Source organism: Gadus morhua, chromosome 7, assembly GCF_902167405.1.
Source record: "Gadus morhua chromosome 7, gadMor3.0, whole genome shotgun sequence".
In the NCBI taxonomy this organism is placed as follows: domain Eukaryota; kingdom Metazoa; phylum Chordata; class Actinopteri; order Gadiformes; family Gadidae; genus Gadus; species Gadus morhua.
This window is the reverse complement of record NC_044054.1, coordinates 7049252-7067514: the sequence shown is the minus strand read 5'-3', so window position 1 is coordinate 7067514 and position 18263 is coordinate 7049252. Positions and strand designations below refer to the sequence as shown.

The 18263-nt window shown below is 41.0% G+C and overlaps 1 protein-coding gene and 1 long non-coding RNA gene across 3 annotated transcripts; one reads left to right on the top strand and one right to left on the bottom strand.

Moving 5' to 3' along the window:
* Positions 1–788: 788 nt before the first annotated feature.
* LOC115547910 (uncharacterized) lies at positions 789–12148 on the bottom strand. Its single transcript, XR_003977440.1, has 4 exons — positions 12104–12148; positions 11883–11966; positions 9513–9729; positions 789–2658 (listed from the first exon to the last, which is right to left on the bottom strand). It is a non-coding gene; the product is annotated as an uncharacterized LOC115547910 (long non-coding RNA).
* Positions 7762–15769, top strand: LOC115547909 (uncharacterized). Of its 2 annotated transcripts, XM_030362423.1 has the most exons (12): positions 7765–8818; positions 9524–9734; positions 9817–9916; positions 10669–10723; positions 10852–10924; positions 11083–11127; positions 11435–11476; positions 11646–11678; positions 11803–12038; positions 12673–12832; positions 13493–13574; positions 14979–15769. In XM_030362423.1, exons 1-11 carry the CDS (start codon positions 8729–8731, stop codon positions 13519–13521), a joined length of 1074 nt encoding a protein of 357 aa, XP_030218283.1. In that variant the 5' UTR covers positions 7765–8728; the 3' UTR covers positions 13522–13574; positions 14979–15769. The 2 variants fall into 2 exon arrangements, with proteins under 2 accessions (XP_030218282.1, XP_030218283.1); XM_030362422.1 differs by lacking the exons at positions 13493–13574; positions 14979–15769 and having other exon boundaries at positions 7762–8818; positions 12673–13352.
* The last annotated feature ends 2494 nt before the right edge of the window (positions 15770–18263 follow it).

The following is an 18263-nucleotide window of genomic DNA, read 5'->3' as shown; positions in this document are numbered from 1 at the left end:
GTTGAAATTTGAATAACTTGAATAAACTACAAACACATTCATTGACTGTCATTGATTGATTTAATATGACTTTAATTGATAACATAATGGAATATAGCCAGGCTAGCCTTACAGAGTCGCAACACTTTGCGTTGCGTTGTGTCGAGGTCGGTCTGATCAAAAAATTCATAGTTTACCCACCTCTAATTTGACCACTACAGCCCTGCATGTAATGGAGCGGGAGAGGGAATACAGTAACCAGGGGTCAGCAACCTTTTCAACATTCGGTGCCAGTTTGACATTTTCTCGTTAATGTGCCATAAGAAACAATATATTAAATATTAAGCTGAATTATGACACAGCGACCAAAAATATTTCCAACATATTAAATGTTTGTTATCTCAAACATCTCAAAGCACTACTTTCAGAAATTTATTCAAAAACCCATTTGCACTGAGAAATGTAAATGTGGAAACATCCGCATCAATATCTTTAAAGACATGTACAGCTTTACAAAAAATATGTGAAGGCCATGCATGCATATACAGGCCACAAACTATTTTTGATATAATTTCAGAACACTGCTTTCAGTGACTAATTTAAACATCTTTGCACTGGTAGGAAATGCCCAAAGCTGAATGAAGTGGGGAAAAAAAATCTGTAGTAATGATTATGCTGCCGCATTGTAGAAGGGAAGAAATTGAATAAAATATATTTTATTCAATTCAAGGCATAGCAAACACTTGAGGAATGGCTTCAAATTACATACCCCAAACATAGATGTGGACAAAGGAGATGCATGAAAGAGGAGTTGTCCTCATCTCCGTAACAAGAAATAGTGATGGCAAAATGTACACCCAAACAGCAGAGGTGCATTTAATCAATGGGATATGTGAAATGGGATTGTTTGTACCTAAATCAACTGTAGATGATAAAGACTGAACCACAGGATAGCACTGTTTCGGAGAAAAGCACATGCTGGAGCATCGCTTATAAAGGAGCACACCTTTAGAGGTTTACCTCTGAAGGTTCTCTCAGCAGCTGGGTGAGGTCATCGACAAATGCTTTCAGGTAGTCATACATCATACACATTGTTGGTACCCCTGTGTTAAAACAAAAACTTGAAACTGACAAAAGTAATGATACATCAATATTTCTTAGTAATCAGACTTTATGGAATTTTGGAACAGAATAATTAAGCAATATCACACGAGAGGGAGTGCTGTTGTACTGAATGTCAGCACGGCTGTGATTCTCTTCGGCACTCAGCCAACGGCCTCATACCTACGACCGAATCCCAGCCGTAGTACAACAGCACTCCCTCCTGAGTGATATTGCTTTTATACAACAGTTCTACAAGCACCAATCATTAATTAACAATAATAATTAACAACATATTATGATCAGATTTCTTTGGTTCATTAATGATTTATTTGGCTCCGCCAACACAAATAGATCCGCAACTGGACTGAACTGTTGCCAAGCAACACATAAACACATTAGCATTACATTAGGTTCCCTTGGTCCTCTTCTGGCGACCATTCTTAATTCAACTCCAATGTTATTCCTGGAAACATGTTCATATTTGCTGTGCAAAGTTAGCTGCAATCTAAGCTACAAAAAGATTGTTAATAACATTAACGGTTATAATAATAATAATATCTTTATTTTATATTGCGCTTTTCAGATACCCAAAGTCGCAGATTACAAAGTCATAGAGGGGGGGGGGGGTATTACAGACAGGGGGACAGTACAAGCAGGACACATTTACATTTACAGGCAAAGAAGGGGGGGGGGGTATTACAGACAGGGGGGGACAACACAAGCATACACAGCACAGGCAGAAAAAAAAACAGAGTTATTGAGATATAACAGGGGGTAGAAGTGTAGGCAGTTGGGTAATGGTGGCTAGGGATAGGGAAGATCATAGGCTTGGGTGAAGAGGTATGTTTTGAGGCGGGACTTGAATGTTGTGAGTGAGGGAGAGTGGCGAACAGATTGGGGGAGGGAATTCCAGAGTCGGGGTGCTGTGCGTGAGAATGCTCTGTCGCCAAAAGTTTTTAATCGGGATGTTGGTGTAGTCAGGGTGAGAGTGGAGGAGGAACGGGTGGCTCGGGAGGGGCGGTGGGGGAGGAGGAGGTCAGACAGGTAGGGGGGGGCTAGGTGGTGAAGAGCTTTGAAGGTGAGGAGGAGTATTTTGAAGTTGATGCGCTGCTTGATGGGGAGCCAGTGGAGAGAGTGGAGAACGGGAGTGATGTGTTCACGGGACCGGGTGTGGTGAGAACACCCGTGTGTGTTGTGTGCGGAGCGATACGTGTATAGTGAAAAGACCCAGTGCTGTTATACTCTATATCAGCACTGGAATGCCTCTTGTCCAATCAAATTACTTGGTCGGAACGGACTTGGATAATTTGTAATAATCTTCATCTTCTGCCTCAACTTCTTGTAGTAGAGCTTCTTGGCCTCTTGTGGCACAAAGAACTGCAGCATTTCTTGGAGTGCATTCAGATTCCATATATAAATAGTTTTCAAAAAAAAAAACAGGTATCCAGGACCATGTGCCCGCTGAGCTACAGCCTTGACAACCTGATAGTGCTTAATTTCATAATGCATTTGATGGTGTTGCCTTTGATTCACGAATTCTCCATTCAGCCCACTGCACGCATTCTCCTTCATCTTCTGCAAGACACAAATGCAAACATAAGAAATGAATGAGAGAAATCATAACACTTAGATTTATCTGCCAGTTTACGTCTACCCGCCTGTCCAAACAACAGTGGCGGTTGTCATATTAAATCTAGGCACTAAGGCCACATACAGCTGATGCTCATGAAGTAAGGCAGATAAGAAACTGATAACTACTGATTTCTCCTTTCCTGGCACAGTCCTTAACATATGTAATGAGGCTAAAAACGTATAACATTACATAACTGACGACCAGTCTAATGACCGTGAAATTTGCAGGCAGTATCGTATGATGTATGCACAAGCTAATATGCTTATCAGAAAATTTGGTATGTGTTCATCTTCTGTGAAAATAACACTTGCTGCTTCTTGCTACAAAAGAAGCGGCATTCAATTATGGTATGAGGCTACATCTCAAAGTGCCTAGATGGAGTAGCGCAAGCCTTCCGTTTGTGAATGTTGATGTGCCAACTTGTCCAGCTGTTCTCAGAAACCTTATGTATAGATGTATGTGTAGACTACTGTGTCTTGCAACAAGTAAGGGATAATGGACCACGTTAGACTATCAAAAACACCCTCCTGTTATGTTTGTTTGTCAGGAACAGCAATGGTGTTCCCGGGTCAATTTGACCCGGTGCATGTTTATTATCCAAAAGATGTCCTAAACCAAAAAAATTCTAACAAGCAGTGTGAACATGTCATTACTAACTCCATTAGTAACTATTCTATCAATATTTAGTGCAATAGTGTTCCTTACCTCTAACAGGTAATGGTTCAATTAGGATAATTACAAATAAAAAATTGTTTTTCATTTAAACAAATATTTGTTCAAACTTTTTTTTTTAATGTTTCACCACTTTATTATGGGTTAGGCCTTTATACCTTTCATCCACTGTGATATTAGGGCCTGGGTTATAGAGTAGTGAAAGATGCTCTACCCACTTGTCCCACACTGTCCTAACAGCTGCCAGCTTGTCTCTCTCCCGTCTACCAGCCTTTGTCTCTCGATTATCAAATCTGATTACTCTGGAGAAAATGTGAAAAGTCTCCAGAGACATTGTGGCTCGAAATATAGCCCTGCCTGTCTCTGCATCCCACAGACTGGCTGTCGATTCATCCTTGGACTTATAGACCCCAGCCAGGATGAGGAGCCCCAAATACGCATCTAAATGTGTTTTGTCCAGCTCCTTCCACTTCTCCCTAAAAACACGCCTCCCTCATAGATTAGTCATTTCCAGAATGATTTTCTGTATTGAATTTGGCATGACCAGCTCAAAAGCTGACTTGATGTCAGTCACACGCGTCACTGCCATCCTAGTGGGCCCTGGCACTGTCTTTTTTATGTTTTCTGCAGACAGTTTCGCCTGACGCATATTTGGGGATGAAGACCACTGTATTTCACCATGTTTTGACATGAATGTCTTGCTAGGAGGAATTGGAATAGCAATTCCCTCATCTGGTTCAAAATCAGATTCATTAGAATCTGAATTTAGCTCAAGATCGTCTTCGTCTTCAGACACATCCTCCTCTATTTCACTGTCATGATTAGTGATGAAGTCCCGAGCCTCCTGGACAGTCATCCATCTGCTTCTGCTGCTCATTTTGTAAAGGTCTGCCTGACGGAGTGTAATGTTGGTAGGACTCCCATGCAGAGAATATTTGATATGTTTTGACCCTCCCCTGTTGAGTGTCCACTGAATGTGCTTGGAGTTTTCCCGCGAGAACAGAGAACATAAATGGTTCTCGTCAAAAGTCATAAAAATTGCACCTGTGTGTGTGCGTAGGTTTGTGTGTGCACGTAGGTGTGTGTGTGCGCCCGTGTGTGTGTGCGTGTGTGTGTGAATTCAGACACCCTTTTACCTCCAGTTTTACTGCTGGGTCAAATTGACCCGAACAGTATCTATGTGATATAAACATGCAGGGGGTGGTTGCAAATATGTGAGATGAACTATTTTCATATTATATGTTGATTACACTAATTAAGGCAAGCTGAAGAAGTTTCATACTGAAAAAATACTTTTAACTATTTCTCCTAGATCTTCAAACTTTAAAACGGGTCAATTTGACCCGGAACATAACAGGAGGGTTAATACACGTTCTAGATGATAATGCGGCCCCAAAGCGGAGGGCCGATCCAATGTGTTGGGGGCGCCCTCTGGAGGCGCCCTTAATTAATTAATTAAAATATACGAAACAAGCGAAATTAAACCAAACATGTTCCCAAATGGAACGGAGAAGGGAGGGGGCGGGGGATTAAAGTTAGGGCGCACTGAAACCCTCACCGTAGTACGCAGGACAATGCGACAAAGCCATCTATCCCACTCTATAGAAAATATCGAGATATATATCGCCATTCAGCCAAAAAACATCGGGATATCATATTTTCCATATCGTGCAGCCCTAATCTGAATACAGACGTCGCAAAACCTCTACATCCAGCTCTCCAACAAGAAGTTGACAACGAAGACCTTACGGATGGCACAAGCAGGCGATTTGTTCACTGATGCATTTCCAATGCAAAAACCCTGACAACCAATTGGAATACAGAAGCTGCAAACCCTCTCCATCCAGCTCTCCGAGAAGCAGTTGACAACAACGGAGACCCTACAGATAACACAAGCCTGTGATTGTTTCACTTGCTCCAAATTAAACGGTAAGGGAACTCATTTCAGACAAAGCATCTTTGCACTTTTGTTTTTTTCAAAGGCATCTGATGGGTTTGCACAAATAGGAAGTAGGCTAATTATATTTGAGGTTATCTGGCACAACATTGTATTGGTTATTGTTGGTGGCATCATTTTTTTTTTTTTTTACAAGCAGTCGCAGTTGAAAGAACTAAAATTTTACTGACTGGCTATGCAAACTGCAGCTTACTGATGTTTCATGAATGGTCTTAGTGAGTTAATATTTCTTTTTATGGAGTTTCTACAGAATTTGCCTGTTAAGAGTAACCTTTGCCCTTAAGAATTCAATACACGTCAACACAAAATAACCTTGTTTTCCTGGAGATGTTTTGAACAGGCATGCCAGTTTCAAGGCCCTCGTCAGGACTCGAGTGTGAGACACTGCTTCAGAGACTAAAAGGGAAAGTTGCAAGAGTAAAAGAAAAACATCAGTTACACCAAATATGTCAAACCACTTGGGTGTCTTGACCACAGTACACATAATCATGTCTTTTCTTTTCTCTCTTACAACAGGCTTTTTACAATGTATAATGTACTGCACAACTAAATTGCCCAAACAAGTTCTAGCTTTTGTGAGGGAAAATAACCTTGAAATGACGGGTACATGAATTGATCCTGGCAAAAACATCAAAATGGCACCCAAGCAAAATACATAAATAAGGTAAAACGAACATGAACCTTGACGTTCCAGTTTCTGGGGAGCCTCGAGCGCCAGGTTCAAGAGCAGTTGACTGCTCGAGCAATACACTGCTCCTGAACCAGGCGCACGAGCCTCCTTAGGGAAGATGCTCATCTTCCATTGATGTAGTTGGCAACTACGGTCGTACTGACGTTTACAGCAATAAGCTAATAATTATTTCATATTATATACAACTCTTGGTAAGTAGACTAACACGAATAGCGATCATGTTTGACTGTCGGTCAGTTAACAACTTTAGTTAGACCATATTCGTTCATAGATGACTAACTAGATATACTAACTAACGTTAGCTTTATCATCAATGACATTCAGCTAAAATCTGTGCCAAATTGCTTATGGTTACTGCTATGCCAGGATAAGTTATTGCGGTTATCACAGCTGTGTATATTTACTTCACATTAACGTAGTCTATGCTTATATTAGGCTACGTTCATATATGAGTAACATTAAGAAACAACATTGCTCATATGGCCAACTTAAAATGTCAAATTGCCAAAGAATAGCAGCTAAATGTCTGTTATATCAGAGACATCTATTGCGCTCGAGACATCGTTTGATTTGATTATCAAAGTTCATGACAGGTTCTAGAAGGACATTGATAAAATATTAACGATTTCTTGTTTACAAAATTGTTCGTTTGCTGTACTACAAGTAATGGAATTTTTATACCAATAATGCTATGAATGTCAATGAGGCGGACAGAGTACACAGCTTCCTTACTTGAGTAAAAGTACAGATATCCTTTGCTAAATTTGACTCAAGTACAAGTAAAAGTACCACAGTCAGATGTCTACTTAAGTAAAAGTACTGAAGTACTTGTTTTTAAAAGTACTTGAGTATCAAGAGTACAAGAGTACATTTTCTAAATATTGCATTACTACTGCCACAGTGCTTACATTTATGTAAAGAAACGTCCTACATGGAGTTATGAAAAATGTTAATACCTTGGAGAATGTAAAAGGAATTTAAAGTAAAATCAAGTCATTTTCATCTTTTTACCATGTTGCTATATTTAACATTTCTCACTTGCCCCCAAGGCAATAGCACAATAGTATACAGTATAACGGTATACTCAGGAACATAAAAACAATTGCTCAGCTTACATAAATATGTAATATCAGAAAAGAAAATTCAGCTAACAATTGTATGTATGTGTGAGTTTCTCTGTTTTTTCATCAATCAAATAAACAATCATCTCTCATCTAAATCTGACGATGGAGTTGACTTTGGCGGAAAGCGAAGGTGATTGCAGATTGCTTATTGCTGAAGGCTGTCCTAATCAGTCCAACACACAATCCAATCAAATTTGAGAGGGAAACAACAAATTTAGGGTTTCCGAGATTTTTCTTTTCTCCTTTTATTTTTTAGAAGAAGTAACGGGTACTCACGGTTATGGATAGAAATGTAGCGGAGTAAAGAGTACAATATTTGACTCTCAAATTTACTTGAGTAAAGTCATGAGTACTCCCCAAAAATGATACTCGAGTAAAGTACAGATCCCTCAAAATTGTACTTAAGTACTGTACTCAAGTAAATGTACTCTGTTACTGTCCGGCTCTGTCATCCATTATATTCGTTTTAGTCCCATTTCCCAAGAAATAACGTTGTCACGGTCACGCGCTGCGTCCCTGACTAGCAGCTGAATCCCGCGAAACCGTCGCGGGGAAATCCAAATCATTAAAATGATCAATTTACTACTGGAAATCGACCCGTGGACATGTCGGCCCATCTACATATTGTACCATAATACTAAATAAAACCAAATATTAATGACCCCCTTCACCCAAGCCTCCACAAGGGCAAGAAAAAAAAATCGAATATATGAAGTAACGCGCTCACACTAACTAGACTTCTTTATATAACTTAACTGCGTGCTGAATCCAACGTATCGTAATATTATTTCCTGAAAGAAAGGACAGCACTGTTGCATTCAAAACTTTTAAACGCCAACAACGGTCGTTTCCCTTTTTCAGCGTGTAATGGCCGTGAAGAAGCCATAACACGCTGAAGGGCGCGCGGCCCGAAACGTCCGTTGTTGGCGATTCAAAGTTTCGAAAGCAACCGAGTGCTGTCCTTGCTTTCATGAAACCATAATACTCAACAACTCCATTTCTAAATTACGCTTAATTTGGAAACAATTCTGCTGCTTACCTTGCTATGCCACATGTAAATCCCTTGGCTGTCGGGTGCAGCCTGCTGGCAACGACGACTAATGTGCCCACTGCACAGAAGTGCGCCCCCTCATTACAAATGCATTGAACCGGAACTGAAATCACACGCAGCCTCTATTTTTTTAAACCAATCTGATCGCAGTTGATTTAGTACGTCAGGTGTGGCCATAATAAGAATGCATGTGCTTTTTCAACTTGAAGGGACTTGGGCAATACCATTTCAAATTATTACATAACTAAAAACGACATGTTATTAAATGTTAACATTCAAATACACATTCACACAGAATGCACGGTTTTAATCCTGTCTGATAAGCACACTGCAAGCCATCTCATAAATAGTATATCTTAGTTTATTACAGCTGCCTGTAGGACCTTCTACACTTCAAAGTGAATGTATTTGTATATTAATCCTGAAATAGGTCCTTAATAGGCTATACATTATTAGAAGGGGGATTCTTCACTTGCATGTGAAAGGGTTAAATGCAACTATTCATTGTTGTCACACTATGCCATCAAAACTAACTTTGTGTTTTTTTTCTTCTTCATTTGCATATTTATGGGACACTGAAGACCATTCAAAGCTCACGGCAGAAAAGGTATCAAACTTGCATTTCATAATTGTATCCGATACAGAGATGGCCTCTTATTGGAGTAAAAGGAGGAGTCTTGTCCAAAGCGAGGGAGACAGAACGAGATTTTGCAGCAATTACATTTAATTACAGTTAATCAGGCTGAAAATGCCCCCCCTAGCTTACCAGATCTAGCACTGTGTGGGACAACTTCAGAATTCGAGAACAGTCCTTGCCAAAACACTACAGGCAGTGATGCCAGTGAAAGAGAGGATTTTAGTGGGTCCAGCTCTGATGAAAGTGAGCCTGAGGAAATGAGTTTACAAGCTAAACTAAAGCAATGGGCATCAACTTTTGGCATTACTCTTGTTGCAGTTACCGCTCTTCTCTCAATATTGAGAGTACACCACTCTGAGCTGCCTAAAGATGCCAGGACACTTTTTGGCACTCAAAAGAAAATAGCTGTGCATGCATTAGGTGGTGGTGAATATCACCATTTTGGATTGGCTAAGGGAATTTTATCAAAATTGAATTCAATCCGTTTGCCTAGCTCCCTTTAGACAATTCGGTTTAGAGACTGATCAACTGTGATCACTGTTGATCTTGCAACATACACACTATGTTATATATAACAACAATGACTGATATATAGGCCAAATATATTTCTACGGCTTCTTTTTCACACTCAAAACACAGCGATTTTTTATTTTCTTTCATTCACCTCATTGACAGATGGCACAGGTGTGGAAGGTCGTCGAATTCAAAGATAGGAGCACTACCATAGTGCCAAGCAGCTGGTTGGAGGAGGCAGGGGAGTCATGGAATTGTTTCTGGCCTCCTAGTTCTTACGATCATATCCGCCTCCAGAAGGCAGTCGCGCACCACCTTCCTCCAGGTGCAGCGTGGGACGTGCACGGTGACGTGAGGGTCTTGGTTAGCTGTGGTAAGGAAAAATGCTGCATATGAAAACGTTTCTATAAGATTCAACTTGCTAAATTTGACTAATGCATGCCATTCACTTTCAGAAACATATGTTAAGGCAAAGGACTACCTGAAAAAGTCCTTACAGTGCTTAACATCAGACATACAGTCAGAGGCTGAAGACCCTATCAGAAGGAAAAGAAGGTAAAAAACAAAAAATGTTCTCCTCTCCAGAGGTGAATGGGGCCACACATTCCCGCTATCCATCAGACCCTCCCAACCCTCTAAGCCCCTTCCTTGGATAAACGACTCCCTTCAATCGATGCGCTCTAACCTCATGGGCTGCTGAGAGAATGGCATACAACTAACAACCTATCAGATTTAACACAATACCAGTAACTATTATCATCTTTTGCTTACAATGTCACAGCAGCGAAAAAGTCTTGTTACAATGACAAGATTCACAATACAACTGACACCCGGAAACTGTTCTCTACTTTCAAATACTAAACCCTTTCCCATCTTGCTACAAACCTCACAGCAGACCCTTATGCTTCATTCTTTACTGACAAAATGGCTGCTAATGGCAGGCAGTTCACTGAACCATCCACAGGCAACTTATCATCCCTCACTACCTTCGAAAAGCTCCTGAAAACTCGGCTCTTCCTAGAATGACTCTTGTCCTAACACTTTTTAACTTTCAATGCACTCTTCCATCTTTCTATTGCACTTAAACTTCAGACAGTGTTCAGGTGACTAGTGGCACTTTTTGGCACTCTTAGCAAGGTGTTAAAAATAGTGTTGTAGCTTAAATGTTAGTCCTCTTGTTGTAAATCGCTTCAGCTCAAAGCATCTGCTAAATGCATAAATGTATATGTTCTCTGTTAATATTTCTCTTGTTACCCACTGACTGCCATGACTGTCCTTGCTTTGTTCCAAACTCACGCTACCTGCAGGAGCCAGCTGGAAGAGCCCAGACCACTAGGGGCCCGCCGCAACACTATTTTGAAGGTGCAGACCTTTAGAGTTAAACTGAAGAGCAATGAAACATTTTAGAAATTAAAATATAAATATTTCAGAAACGGCTGTTTGACTGCCCATTTAGTCTGAAATTAAACTGGCACTTACTATGCTTCAAGGTGTGGACACTGATGACGAGGCACCACCCCCCCCTAAGGAAAACAGCACGACAATCTGTAGATGTAGGGCCAGGTAGGAGGGGCTAAACAATATGTTGTATGTGTTTACTGATTAATGCCAGTACAAATGGTACTTTGAAGCACCATTTGAAAAAACACCATGTTTAACACAAATGTTAGAAATACCATTTGGCTCTCTTATTCAGTTTTGAAGTGTTTCATTTTTTTCAGACATCAATAGTGAGTGGCTATTTGGGCCATCGACCACCCAAAGAGGTAATATCTCTCTCTCTCACTCGCGCGCGCGCGCGCGCACACACACACACACACACACACACACACACACACACACACACACACACACACACACACACACACACACACACACACACACACACACACACACACACACACACACACACACACACACACACACACACACACACACACCTCTGTTGTTGGCATCCCAGGACCAAGCCAAACTTCCTCGATATCAGGCGAACTGATGGTTGAACAAGTAAAACTTAAAATATTGTAACTTACACACAATTACATGTTGTTGTTGTTGTTTTTTTTAATCCAGCTCAATCAAATAGCAGCCAGAGACTTGAGCTACTACATCTAGGTAAGTGTTGGCGTCAGTAGAACACCTAATTTCAACATGTATTGATTGAACATGTATTTATATTAATTTCTTACAAGGTAAATCTTACAAACTCTTCCTTAAATACACTACTTTGAAAAAAATATATAATCATTGGCACTTGACACTAATCAATGACTTTTGAATATAGATACAGTCCAACCAAGCCACCAGCTATTGCATGGTAAGTCGAGGAGACAAACATTCTAACCATTGTTTATCATTATCATACACATTATAATTAAGATGAAATGGGAAAGTACACCAAACCCCAGAAAACATTTCTAATAAGTAACTTACATGAACAGATATGGGAATATCTAAAGTCGTGGAGCTGCTTTCCAAAGTGCTGGAAGAAAATAAATTGATGAAAGCGGAAATTACCAACCTGGGGAGTGAAGTGAGGGCGCTTAGGAGAGAGATGGTGAGGCCGGTAGCACCAGAAGCTGCCGCTTCGTCCATCAAGCTGCCTCTGAGGACAATTGAGGAGTTTCAATTAGCAGAGGCTGTTATGAGAGAAACCCCCTGCGAAAAACAAAAGATGGTAGGTACAAATCTGCACTACCCAAAAGCTAGTCAAAGTATATGTGTAAATTAATAAAACCATACCTCTTCTTTCCAGCCATCCACTACATCACTCAGTATTTGTAGGAAGTATCTTTCAAAACAAAATTAACGCATTACTCATTATGTGAAACAGTGAGGAGTTCACCTAACCTAAATTGGTACATACAGTATCTCACAAAACCCTATGCCATTTTTTCAAATGTTTTAATGTATCTTCTCATGGGATAACTCCATATACATGAAACTTTGATGTAACTTAAAGAAGTCAGTGTAGAGTTTGTAGATTACGATAGATTTATTGTCACTATGGGCGCAATGGTCATGTTCATAATTAAGTGTACTCAGTTATGTGGCCAGCTGTTTAGTTGTTAATGGATGTGTTTTTAGTCATATTCTGAGGACAATAAATCTATAGTTCTCTACAATATGTATAATGACTAGTTTAACTTATAATAAAGTTTCATGCCAAGGGTTATCCATTGAAAAGAAACAATAAAATATTTGCAAAAATGGGAGGGGTGTAGGCCTATTCACTTTTGGGAGATATTGTAATTATACATGTTATAATTATCAATGTTTCACTTGTTTGTTGGTTTATTATGTCTTGTCAGATCTTAACATTCAGTCTAATTGGAGGGCACACTGCAGAAGAGGCCGTAAGAAGGATGTTGCAGAGTAGCCTAACCAATAACCTGGCGTGTCGCTTCAACTGGGCAGGGAAAGGCTTCAAGGAAGCCTTTAAAAGCCCTGTCCTTAGTGATGTACTGTTCGGTATGTTTGTCAAAACTCAGTCACACCACACAAGCATTAGACACAGATACCACTGATTAAAATAAATGCTTTTAAAACAGCAAGTCGATTTTTTAATATGCACTATGGGTAGTCTTCTGAGCTATGCTTATTTCATGTAAAATCAGAAAAAGTCAATTTATAGGCTACTATGCGATCTCAGTTTTGTGTCCAGATGCAGTAATGCTTTTAACACTGACAAAATTCTGCACTGCACTCTTGGACTATCCGTCAGCACTAGAACACTTTAGTTTGACGTTATTTTACTTTTACTATCTAGCTATCTTGCACCGAAAGCCTACATTCACATAAGAATGTAACAACGCGGTACTCCGCTAGCCTTGGCTACTCGTGGTATGTCGGGCTACGGGCATGCATGCCCGTAGCCTACCAATTTAACCCTGCATGCATGCATTCTGTAATCACAGAAGTAACGGGGATGGAGTCGATGTGGTAACCCATAGTGCAGTAAAATGAGACCGAGAGGACAGTGAAACCACTGCACTGCAGCGTTAAGGGTCTGTGGTTAGGAAAGATGGCCATGTTACAGCTTACCGTCGCAATGTTGGTCTTTCTTTCTTTCTTTCTTTCTTTCTTTCTTTCTTTCTTTCTTTCTTTCTTTCTGCTGCACTCCAAAAACAGCTGCCAGGGACACTGAAGAAGTGGCTTAAATATGCACCAGAGAGAGGGAGGTGGAGGGAGGCGAACAAATGAACGCGATCAGGTAGGCCTATGTACGCTTGTTCCACACACCATGCGTCCTTCGACGGATGAGCGTCGCGAGTGAGACTCTGAACCATGGATGGACAGGTCTGAACGGACGGACCCAAAATGCATTTCGAGAGCGCAATGCTATAGAGCCAGTTTCCTGCCATAATTCCAACCTGAAAAAAAAAGTTTCAAAGGCTTATAAATTCAAACTAAAATTCAAACATCTGTAAACATGATTTTGTGTTCTATTTTATCTTCATCATTTTCACCAACACATTTTCAAAGTTCTAACAATATCACCAGCGCATTTGCAGAGTTTCAAATCTGGCACTGTTCGAACAGTGTATTTCATTGTTTCCCGGTTTTGAAACCTTGTAAATGGGATTCTGCAAACAGGTGTTAAAAACATGTAAAGGTGTACGTTTACGCCATTGCAATTTTTTTCAGAACTGACTTTTCAGAGATTTGACCATGCGTCACGTGAATATTGGCAGCGTTCTGTCGCGCATTCGTTTTGAAACTCCTGACAGTCTGAAGAAAAATAAAACGTTCCTGGGGGCGGGACCATTTAGCTCTAAACCTATTGGTTGCTCTCGGCTGACGTACATTCCAATCACATGTGCCGATCACCAGCCTGTGCGTGATTGACAATGCTCTGCCAATGACAACAATGTGATTGGAATGTACGTCAGTACATTCCAAGCGGTCAGACAACTATCATACCGTTGCAGTCCACCGCCCAGACTCCCCCATCCGCGCCAACACCCGCATGGGGAGGGACGAAGGATGTACATGTGCCGTTCACCGGCCTGTGCGTGGTTGACAGTGCTCTGCCGATGACAAGAATGTGATTGGAATTAGAGCTAAATGGTCCCGCCCCCAGGAAAGTTTTTTTTTCTTCAGACTTTTGACTGTCAGGAGTTTCAAAACAAATGCGCGACAGAACACTGCCAATATTCACGTGACTCAAAGCTTGCGCCTGTGTGGTCGAATCTCTGAAAAGTCAGTGCTGAGAAGTCACTTCTGAAAAAATACATTGCAATGGCGTAAACGTACACCTTTACAAGTTTTTAAAAATAAATATTCAACCTTTCAAAACTTATTTCTCAATGTATGAACACCTGTTTGCAGAATCCCATTTACAAGGTTTCAAAACCGGGAAACAATGAAATACACTGTTAGAACAGTGCCAGATTTGAAACTCTGCAAATGCGCTGGTGATATTGTTTGAACTTTGAAAACCCAGACTTACAAGCCTTTGAAACTTTTCTTTTCAGGTTTGAATTATGGCAGGAAACTGGCTCCATACAATGCAAGTCACGGGCGCATGGCGTAGTTTGAAACAAACCTCATTCAGTCGTATTGCTGGACTCATTTTGTATACCGCTTATGTTAATATTCCTCTATTTATTTTCAGGCGCCGCAGGATCCTCGACCATGAATGAATGTGTGTGTGTAAATAATAATTATATTCGTTAGAATATGTAGGGTTAATTGGGTTTGGGTTGTTCGTGTTCGGTTATTACGTTGTGTTGTTCATTATTGTCGCCACTGTTGTTGTGTCATGTTTGTTTGTTGGGTGCTCTATGTGAGAGGATTCTAATAAAAGTAGTCTGCGTCGAGGGGTATACGGGGCGCAGAACTACAGTTAAATAAAGCCTGACTGTGCGTTTCTTGGCCGCCGCTACAATATGTTTGACAACAATAGCCTATGTTCTGTGTATTCATATATTCATTAGAGCCTTGAAGGAGATTCAGTAGCCTTAAAATCCTAATTTAATTGTAGAGTCATATCATGATGTCCTTTAAATAAATCAGTGAGTGAAGAACCAACATCGACCACAATATTCGACCATAATCATTAGTTGAATAAAGGTTGAAAAGGGATTGACGTGCCGTCGTCGGTCGCCTTCCATTCAACGTTGAATCGACCTGGAACAGTATGGGCAAACTGCCGTTGAATCGACCAAAATTCGACCATAATCGTTGAATAAAGGTTGAAAAGGGATCAATGCGCCGTCGTCGTTCGCCTCCCATTCAACGTTGAATCGACGGTGGACAGTATGAGCAAACTGACGTTGAATCGACGCCCGGTCTCAACGCTGATTCAACATGTTTTGGTTGAAAATGCGGAGGTTGATTCACCGTTGATTCAACGCTCTTTTGCTGTCTGGGCCGCTGCCGGGCGATGGTGCCTCGCGGCAACCGGCGGCATGTCGCAGTTCATGTACTTCAGCGAGTCAAACCAAAGTTCCTTTCCCCCAATTCCTTCTCAACCATGGCTCAGATAACCCCCACGACAGTCTCGTTGTGGAAATACAAGACGCGTCAAAGAACCGACAAGAAACACTTGCGTTACAGTGTGTGTATTCACATTGATGTGGACGTTGAAGAACCAGGAACGTCGGAGAACCCAACGCGGTCGTTTGAGATTCATAATATCGGCTCACACAGCTTTTGGCCTTGATAATATATATTATATGATATAGATATCTGTGTAGGCTATATGATAATATTAAGATATAGAGCTCCAGGACTCCCATGTGTTCTAGAATATTTACAGAACACGGCTAAAGGCTGTGTGTGCCTCGCCATTGCGATACATCCACTGTAAACAGAGCGCATGGTGGCTGCAAGCTGCTCAGGGCCACACCCCCACCCTCCTCCTTGACACGCCCACCGAAACAGCGCATTTGGGGGAAGCTCAATGTGCGACTGGCTCGGAGTGGCTGTAACTGCACCACGGCTGAATTTAGGGAACGTCTTTGAATACTGTGTTAGTTGCCCACTAATACCTATATTAAAGAATACATAGCATGTCATGGGACCTTTAAAGTAGAGAAGCACCTCTCTGATTCTGCTGTGGTCATCGGTGTGGTGATGAGAATCTTTAAAAGACTGAATGTCTTGCTGAATGTGTCCAGTGCGCCACTGCAAGCCTTGAACTCTTCATTTTCATAGACCAGGGACAATTCAGTCTTCAGTTTGGCCTTGTCCAGTGTGGGGTAGGCTTCCACAGTGGTTTCCAGCGATGAATCTGGGAACTTTACGCTGTGTTGGGGGAACAAGTCTCCTTGCAGCAGAGTGGCTCTGATGAGGTGCTTGGTGAAAGAATACCTCTCCTTGGCATGACTCAGAATGGTATCACATACCTATGAAATGATACATCATTTAAAAAAACACATAATAAACAGTAGAATTAAATGTTCATGTATCACCATGTAAATATTATTAGTATCTCACAAGGACAAGGATAGCTTATTGTTAAATATCATACATATGAAATAGCTACATCTAAACATTTTAGCGTGTTTGCTTTTTTCAGTAGCTGTATGGTGAATAGTTAATATTTAAAGGCTAACTGTTTTACACAGGAATTTAAGACAAACAAAGATACCAAAAGTAAAACACCTCATGTCCTGTATATAGAACAATGTTACAGCTTACCTCTGAAGCTAACCGGTTCTGCTCCTCTTGGCCTAGGGGCCTTCCGTTTCTTTGTGGATGGCTGCTGCACAGATAGAGGAACTGAGTCCCTGATACAAAACAGATGATTCATAAGTCGCTGTGCACAATTACAGTTTCAGAAACCTGCTGGAGATATACAATTAGTCCAGCTGTGTATTGTCACTACATTAATACATTTTTACTAGCTCATCCCAACTGGATGTCTTTAAAATTGTGAAAAATGGCTTAGTTATTATTATCAAAATTATGAGTTATTCTGACATGTAATTAATGTTTGTTCTCATCATAGACATTTTATCAGTCAATGTGAAAAATGACATTGCCTACCTGATAGCTTGTATGCTGTTGGTGAACCTCTGAATGACTCCTGTGATGTAGACAGAGTCGATGTTCCTCTTTTGCAGCTGGTTAAACAGCATGTCTACTACATGTGCCATGATCTTATGAAAAAATGCAAGAAAAAAACTAAAATCTTCATCTTCCAGCATCCTCTCAAAACCCCCAGCCTCTCTCACAGTTCAAATTCACAATCACAATCAAATTCACTATTCTCTCTGGTGGTCCGAAAACATTTCAGGAGGTCGTCCTTGTGCTCAAAAATGGTGTTAACAGCACGACTGTGAAAGTTCCACCTTGTTGATGAAGCTCTAGGAAGTCTGTGTGCCACCACTTTATCAAGCACAGCGGTTTGCTTGGATGACCTGGAGAAAAACGCAGCAAAACCACCCGGATCTGAAAAAAAAAGCACCGACCTTGGTGATGTGGGGTGTTGCCTGCTGCATTATCAGGCCCGACGGGACGGGGCGACAAGATCCCATACAAAGTGAAGGTAGAGACGAGTATCGGGCGAATTTTTCGCGAGACAAAACCGGCGACAAGTTTTGGTTTGTTGCACCAAACTTTTGCCGTGCACAGGCGAGCGTTCACGAGGATTTGTGCCGCGACAAATTCGCTCGAGTTTAAATATTTCAACTTTGACATGAATTTCGCGTGATGACAGCCAATCAGCTTTCAACAGCGTGGCCACTGAGTGACATGTTTATGCATGTGTGGGTGTCATGAATGCACGTTCGCGCTTGCCTCCCTGGTGAGCTCGGCCAGGAACCGCTACTGGTTTTCATATGCTACTGATTAATTCATACATAAATGCGAACTTCTTTCTTTTTTTTCTCGGACATGTGGGCCGTTTACATTTTGTTATACCGGCCATGCGTGCGTGCAATCGGCTGTTACG

Bases quoted from the DNA above. Each gene is read 5' to 3' on its own strand.
- LOC115547909 (XM_030362422.1), top strand. From the start codon at position 8,729: ATGCCATCAAAACTAACTTTGTGTTTTTTTTCTTCTTCATTTGCATAT. The intron at 9,917-10,668 runs GTAAAAAACAAA...CGCTACCTGCAG, and splicing joins CCTATCAGAAGGAAAAGAAG to GAGCCAGCTGGAAGAGCCCA. The intron at 10,724-10,851 runs GTGCAGACCTTT...CTATGCTTCAAG, and splicing joins GCCGCAACACTATTTTGAAG to GTGTGGACACTGATGACGAG.